The sequence below is a fragment of the Ctenocephalides felis genome, unplaced genomic scaffold (assembly GCF_003426905.1).
Source record: "Ctenocephalides felis isolate EL2017-DRISC unplaced genomic scaffold, ASM342690v1 CF-g0.4_SCAFFOLD_00845, whole genome shotgun sequence".
NCBI lineage: Eukaryota > Metazoa > Arthropoda > Insecta > Siphonaptera > Pulicidae > Ctenocephalides > Ctenocephalides felis.
In genome coordinates this window covers 80,036,652-80,044,782 of record NW_020536999.1, presented here as the reverse complement: position 1 = coordinate 80,044,782, position 8,131 = coordinate 80,036,652, and the positions used below count along the sequence as shown (strand labels likewise).

Here is an 8,131-nt window from a genome sequence, read left to right as displayed (position 1 = left end):
TTTTAATGTCAAACCAAGCCTTAAATATTTTAAACAGTTTTTGTGTTTGTAGTCGAAGAGTACACATCGATTAAATAACTAATATTATTGTGATGTTCCCAGTGACTAACGGTTCGGGCGGCCGGCCGCCCGATCCGAATTCTGATACCTGCGTTTCTGATATCGGTGCAACGATACTAGAAGCGACGAACACTTATGTAAACAAATTAAACGCAGATATGGAAGTTTGTGATATAGTGAGTGAGAATTTGAGTAAAAAGATCGCTAATGAGAATAAATCAATGAAAGAAAGTTTAAATTGTAAAAGTGGATTTAAATTAGAAAGATTGTTAAAGGCGTCAAGAAAGCTAATGGCAGTATAACTAAAGCAAGTAAAAAAGAAAAAGGTTATCAAAACAAACCAACATTGAAACAAACAAAAAGGCAGTGAGTGTAAATGAAGAAATAATGGAAACAAATATTGAATCGAATAAAAATGACAGTAAAGCAGCTAATGATATTAATGAAAATGAAGTCACAGTCGCAGATAATGAGGTGAATAAATTAACTAAATATAGTATTCTGAATAATATAAATAGATTTGAAGATTTTGACATGGGACCATACATAATTTATGTCGAATCAATAGATAAAAGTATAGGACGTCTACACCCTATGGCGTTAGGGAAAATAATACATAATTCAGGTTCACACTTTAAAACAGATTTGTTAGAAGTTTCAGTTGTGGGAAAAAACAAAGTGAAATTGCAATTTAAAAATGCTAATACTGCAAATAATATACTTGACGAAAAAATTTTGGAAAAGAAAAATCTCAAAGCATATATCCCGAAATATTTGCTTACCAGACAAGGTATAATATTTGATGTGGATTCTGAATTATCAGAAGAAGATATTTTGGACGCGATTGAATCTGACATACCTGTCCTTGAAGTCTTACGTATGAAAGCAAAAAATACTGATGTAACGAAGGTTAAATCACATGTGTTAAAATAACGTTTAGAGGTACAGTGTTACCTAGCAAAGTGGCAATCCATTCAGTTAAATGTGTGGTCAGACCATTCATTCAAAAAATTGTGCAATGCTATAGATGCTGTAGATTTAATCATATAAAGGAACAGTGTAAAGGAGATCAAAGATGCATGAAATGTTCCGGCCAACATAATGTAATTGATTGTAATGAACAAAAAGTAGAATGTGCATTATGTAGAGGAAACCACCCTGCAAATAACAAAGAGTGTCCGGTATTTATAAAAATAAGCAAATAAAAGAAATGATGGCATGGCAAAATATAGCCTTCCATGAAGCAAAAAACGCTTTAAACCAAAATAAATACGCTAGAGTGGTGAGAACAGGGTATGCTAGTAATGACTGGAATAGAGATTTTCCAGTTTTTCACACAAAACACAGTTTGTTATGCGGGCAAATCAGGTAATTTGGACAAAAATAGATTCGAAATATTATCAGATTTAGAGGAAGTAGGGGAAGCTGAATATGCTAATACTATACAGTTCAGTAAACCAAAAAGATTTGTCCATAAATCTTCAACCAAAATTAGGTCGATTCCAAAATTTACATCGAGAAATTATAATGAAAATGAACGAATAACAATTCAAAAACAGAGCACCGAACCCAAATATAATCCAAGTAAACGCTTGAAAATAAACAGAGTACATGAACAGGATGATGATAGTAGTAATATCACTGGTAATCAAGATAGTAGTAATATCATTGGCAATCAAGATAGTTCCATTGATTTACTCGAAGACTTTATAGACAACATTAAACGAGTTTATATGCCGAACAATAATGAACACTATAAATATTAGTTGAGATACTAAAAAGGTTGGAGAGGTCACAACTTAGACTTGAAAAAGATGATAGTGATTTATAAAGCTGGTAAAATGTAAATAGGAATGTCATTACCTTATACAATTTGAGTATTCTACTTGTAGTATCCTTTGATTGGCATGTTACATAGCATAGTGTTTAAAAAAAAAAAAAAATATAATATTTATATTCATACATATCCTTATGATCAAAATTTTTCAAATTAACATTAGATCACTATATTCAAAGAAGCTGCAATTGGAAGCCTATATGAAAGCCAATCAAATTGATATTGTAATTTTATCTGAAACATGGATGAAAGAGGAATTTAAGTATGATATATCCGGATACTCATTAATACATACCAATAGAGACGATGGATTCGGAGGTGTAGCTTTATATATTTGCCGTAGACTATGTTCCGAAACTGTAAACACCGAGATATATAGCACACAAAAATTCAAGTTTGTGGGGCCAAAATCATAATCAATAATGGTACTGTGTTTAATATTTTTGCAATTTACTGTGCTCCAGGACACAGAACAAATCTTACTTATTGGACTTCATTATTCGGAAACATTTCGCCGCCTTTTCTAATTGCGGGTGACTTTAATGTGCATCATACGAGTTTTGGTAGCATTCATAATAATCATGATGGAATAATTTTAAGCGAAGCCATTAACTCAGAGGGTTTATGTGTTCTGAATGACGGATCGCCTACGTTATTGAGGAGACATGACAGAAATCCTTCTGCGGTAGATTTATCTATATGCAATCCATCTGTGATGCTCAGTGCGGAATGGCACGTCACAGATGAAACTTTGGGATCGGACCACCTTGGTATATCAATTCGGATTGGAGTGAGTGAAGTAAATATGAATAACAGTAATATTAGAAACAGACATATTTGGAAGATCAAAGAAGCTGACTGGAAGAAATATGAGCAAGTGACAGATAAGTTATTGTCAGAATTGATATTTGATAAAGATCCATCGGCTATGTACGGTAAGTTTGTTCAATGCATAAATCAGGCGGCTTTGTTAGCAATTCCCATGTCAAGACCTTACTTAGGCAAAAAAGATAGATATTTGTCAACGCCTTGGTGGGATGAAGAGTGTGAGAAATTTAATAAGAAGAAGTTAGAAGCTATTAGAAAATACAAGAGATCTCCAGTTTTGGCTAATTACATCGAATATAAAAGAATTTTAGCGAAATGTCGTATAACGTTCAAACAGAAAAAACGGGACAAATGGATTGAATTTTGTAATTCTTTTACAAGATCAACTTCATCTAAATACATTTGGGACAAGGTGAAAGCTTTGAAAAATAGAGTCGTGCATAAAAATCCTTTTCCGATAGATGAATCAAATAAGTTCCTTAACAATATTACCCCGGCCTCAGCAACGAATGAGGTAATTATACCAAGCGTACAAGAAATGGATGTACTGGAAGGTCCTTTCGCAATGCAGGAGCTTCTTTTGGCACTAAAAACAAATTCGAACACACTACACCGGGTGCGGACAATATTCATTATCCAATGTTGAATAAATTATCCAGTTTTGGCAAGAATATGTTACTACGGGTTCTTAACCAAGTTTGGACCACCGAAACAGCTATTCACGAGTGGAAAAATATAATTACAATTCCAATTCTTAAACCAGGTAAAGATCCTTCAAGAGCAGAATCATATCGTCCTATATCATTGTCTTCATGTATAGCAAAAACATTCGAACGACTGATCAAAAGAAGATTGGAATGGTGGGCGGAAAGCAACAAGATATTCCCGAGTTACATGCTAGGATTTCGTAATAATCGGGGTACAATTGACGTTATCACATCCTTAGTGTATGAAATTAAAATTAATTTAGCAAAAAATAATCTCCTGATGACTGCAAACGTGGACTTAGTTAATGCATATAACTGCGTTCAAATACCTATATTAATGAAGATTCTGTCTGATATCAAGATGCCAAGAAGATTTATTCTTCATATACACCATCTAATATCAGACCGCAGAATCAATCTTAGGTGTAACATTTACAATTTGGACCACGTAAAATGAAAGAAGGACTACCTCAAGGATCCGTTCTTAGTCCGCTATTATTCAATCTATATACCTGCAAGTTACAAACCGAGCTAGATCTGGAAGTCAAAATTATGCAGTATGCAGACGATATTATACTTCTACATAAGGCTCATACTTTGAATGAGGCTATTGATAAAATGAATATAACAATGCAACTCTTCCATAACTGGTGCACATCGTTAGGGTTTGTTTTGTCAGAAAATAAAAGTACAATAAGCCTCTTTACAAGACATAGGAAGTCTATAATTCCAGACTATATCAGCATAAGCAATTATGTTCTGAAGGTTGAACCTACAATTAGATGCCTCGGGCTACTTATTGATGACAAATTAAAGTGGAAACCACACATTGATTATCTAGTCTCTAAATGTGAAGAAGCACTGAATATTCTCAGGTTTCTTAATCACATAAATTATGATGCTGATATCAAGATTTCTCTTAGAATATATAAGCAATTAATACTATCTAAGTTGGATTATGGTAGTTTCATATATGGCGACGCATCCAAAAGTGTACTTAGCAGAACTAGACATAATCCAAAACAAAGCTTTGAGGTCTTGTTTGGGGGTCATGCGTTCCACGCCTATCAATGCGTTACTTGTTGAAGCTAACATACGATCGTATATCCTTTACACTTGAGAAGGAGGTTATTGGCTTCAAACTTTATCATAGATAGAATGAAATTTAACAACGTAGTATTAAAGAATGTGAATCAGATCAATAATGAACTGAACAGCCCATACTGGAGAAATAGGAAGAGGCCTATACTAATAACTGCGTATCGTGAAGTGGTAGAAAAATGTAATCTCTTACAAACTTGGACTGCAACCTCAAGATTTCATTTCAAATACGATGTTACTTTTCTAATTTGAAAAATATAATTCAAATCGATTTCGCCAATGCGCACTATAGCGGAGATACCAATAAATGTAGGATGGAGGTCGAAGGAAGTATACATGAAACATTTGAAGACTATGATAGATTTTATACAGATGGTTCGAAGAATTCAGATGGTGTTGGTGCGTGTTTTTACCATCAGGGAACAAATTCCTTCACAAAATATAAACTAGATAAGATGCGTCGATATATACAGCGGAAATGTATGCTATTAATAGGTGCGTAAAGTATATTGATGAACATAATGTGAAGAAATCGGTAATAATCAGCGATAGCAGGTCTGCTCTTGAGGGCATGTTGTCGTTGGGAAAGGACCCGTCATTATTAACGATAGATACTCTAAATGACATACATGCGATATTATCAAAAAATTGGGAGTTACGCATTGTATGGGTAAGAAGTCATATTGGGATAGCTGGCAACGAAGCGGCGGATAACGGCGCCAAAGATGCAATAAATACAGGGACTGTTGCTGCGGATGGAATATCTTATAGAGACATAAAAAGATTTAACAGAGCAAACATACGGAACATTTGGCAATTGGATTTTCAGTTATCTATTAGAATTAAAGGTAAATTTTATGGTATGATACAAGGAAAAATTCCAGTCAAACCATGGTATGACGGATTTAAGGAGTGTCGGCCGTTTTACACAACATTGTGTAGATTAAGACTAAATCATTCTTACGCTCCGTTCTGCCTAAGCAGAATTGGGATCGATATCGATCCTAGTTGCTACTGCTTGGGCGAAGCGACTAGGGCGGATGCAGACACATCATCATGGAGTGTAAACGTTGGGAAAAGGGCAGACAAAAACTATGGGAGGAAATAATTAAACAAAAAATCTCCCTTCCAATTAATTTTATAACAGTGATGACAGATACAAGATTATATGGAGCTCTTTATATTTACATCAAATGTAATAATATAAAATTATAAATGCAATATACATAAAACAATGATATATATGTAAGAGATAGCGTAGATATTATGTAATTTAGTATATGGCTAATGTACCAGTTTATAAAGCCAATAAATAATAAAAAAAAAAAAAAAAAAAGGTTAGATCCTATCGACTGCCACCATTGTTGTACCATTAGCGTAGAAATTAATAAATATACATTTAGTTCAGAATAGTTGAAATACTTAGTAATCTTTATAACATGGTTTATTCACAAAATAAAAATATAGAGTTGAAATTAATAATTCTTGTCAACGATGTGTATCTTATGGCGGTCCAAATCAGAGAGTTAGTCGGCTTCCTCTTTCCAATAACCTGGCGTCCTGGGTTGCCATAGCAGTCGTGAGTGTCCTTCTCAAAGCCTCGTGTACAGGGTTTCCAGAGCAATGACATCTGTCCTTTCGAGCTTCAGGACCATAGATAAAAGAAGAGTATGTTCGGGACGGTGAACATAAATGTCAGATGGCACAACATATAATAAAAATGCTTCCCTTTAAATTATTAAGTTTATTTTATATGTTTATATGTTCACGGTTCAGCAAAGAAGGGAGATATTTTACAGAGTCTTGACATAAACATAAAATGGCGGATACATAGTTTGAGTAGGGGAAGTGTTGCCAATGTCACTCATAGTGATGGCGGGACATTTGAATTACAAATATATATAACATTACATTTGACATAAGCAAAAATGTGACAAACAATTTTGTCCACTTGACAATGAGAGGGATTATTTACTAGTTCTAAATTATACAATAAGGATTTATTATTGCCATCCTGTATGAAGGTAATAAAATATATAACTAGACCAGGGTTGAGTAAGGCGTTAACACTTGTTGCTTAGTTGAAATTTGAGTTAATACTTGTAATTAGTTGAAGTTTGAATTAATACTTCTTGTATCATCCACTTCGGTAAACGTGGTAACATCATAATCGACATGCATGGGATATTCCATTTCAGACGATATACATTCTGTGGCATTGCTCTAAAAAATAGCATTAATTTTGTATTATAAAATGAAGTAAAAAATATGCACTTCAACATTAAGCTCATTTAATTTATTATCAATTGTTAGATATTCTGCTATTAGTAGTAAGTGCACTAACCGAACTCCGTGATTCCTGAAGCTGAACCAAAGGTTCAAAAGAGCTTCGACTTTTTCGCGGGGTCACATATATAAATATATAAAATTAAACATCACACAAAAATACCTTGTATACCGTTCTTAGTCTCATTTAGTAAGTTCTTTAGAACAGTTTCTGAAATTATTTATATGTAAGTTTTATTCATAATTTCACAAGCTCGTGTTTGTGATTTGTGTATAATATTTGTGTTTTTCTTTACCATGTGCCCAGCTAAACTCTCTAGCCAAGCCATCATCAAATATTAATTTTAACAACTGTACTGTGACAGATTTTTGCCACCTGTCCTAGCCAAATACAAAATCTAAAAATAAAGTTAGTTTATAATAAAACTAACTAATAAAAATAAATTTACGTGAACTTGTGATTACCAGTTGTGTTTTCACATCCTTGTTTCTTAGACTATCCTTCACATTTTGAAGTTCGTTCATTGAACATAGTGGAAACATTTTTAAAACTTCTTTGATCTGGCCCATGTCACTACTCATGACAGTCTTAGGAGACTGGTACAAATCCATTCTCAACATCATTTCCTTTATGTGCTCCACAACGCCCTCCATGGTCAATTGCATCTTAGTTATCTCCCTGACAAAAATTTCTTCGCCAATTGAATTTAGCAGGGTAGAAATGCCAGCATTATAAAATATATATTTGTACTAGTAACATAATATTTCAAATACCATGCAGTATACAAAAAGCTTTACGTATAATTGTTATCTTCGTTTCTTCCAATTTGTCTGCTGCTGCCTGCTTTTGTAAAAGATCGCACAGGTGGTATATAAGCTATCAGAGTAAAAATGTCAGAATTGTAAAAGAATAATTGCACTTGTAACTTAACATTTCAAATACCATGCCATTTAACAATTACCATTGTTAAAATCTTGACCCGTTTTGCTTCGGCCTGCTTTCGAAACAGATGGGGACGCCGGCGGTAAATAAGCTAGCAGGGTAGAAATGTCAGCATTATAAGAAATATTTTTCAAATACCATGCAGTATACAAAAAACAAAATTACCATTATTAATATCTGTTCCGCTGCAGCTTGCTTGCGAAACAAAACGAGGAACAGATGGTGGTGTTGGTAAAGTACAAACATCATCATCACACTCATCTGAAGATGAGTGTAATACTTTCGCCCCATCTCTCCTCCGCTGAGTTGTTTCGTACTCAGAACCAACATCTGAGTGCATTACAGCTTCCTTTTGCCGCTTTCTAGCTT

General features: G+C 33.9%; 1 protein-coding gene across 1 annotated transcript; it reads left to right on the top strand.

The window, feature by feature from the left end:
- Positions 1–2,097: 2,097 nt before the first annotated feature.
- Positions 2,098–3,371, top strand: LOC113390799. Its single transcript, XM_026626900.1, has 2 exons — positions 2,098–2,236; positions 2,362–3,371. Exons 1-2 carry the CDS (start codon positions 2,098–2,100, stop codon positions 3,369–3,371), a joined length of 1,149 nt encoding a protein of 382 aa, XP_026482685.1.
- The last annotated feature ends 4,760 nt before the right edge of the window (positions 3,372–8,131 follow it).

What these genes read in the sequence shown, in the direction of transcription:
- LOC113390799 (XM_026626900.1), top strand. Translation starts at nt 2,098, where the DNA reads ATGAAAGCCAATCAAATTGATATTGTAATTTTATCTGAAACATGGATG. An exon ending in TGTAGCTTTATATATTTGCC is followed by an intron (nt 2,237 to 2,361) that starts GTAGACTATGTT and finishes ACTGTGCTCCAG; the next exon opens with GACACAGAACAAATCTTACT.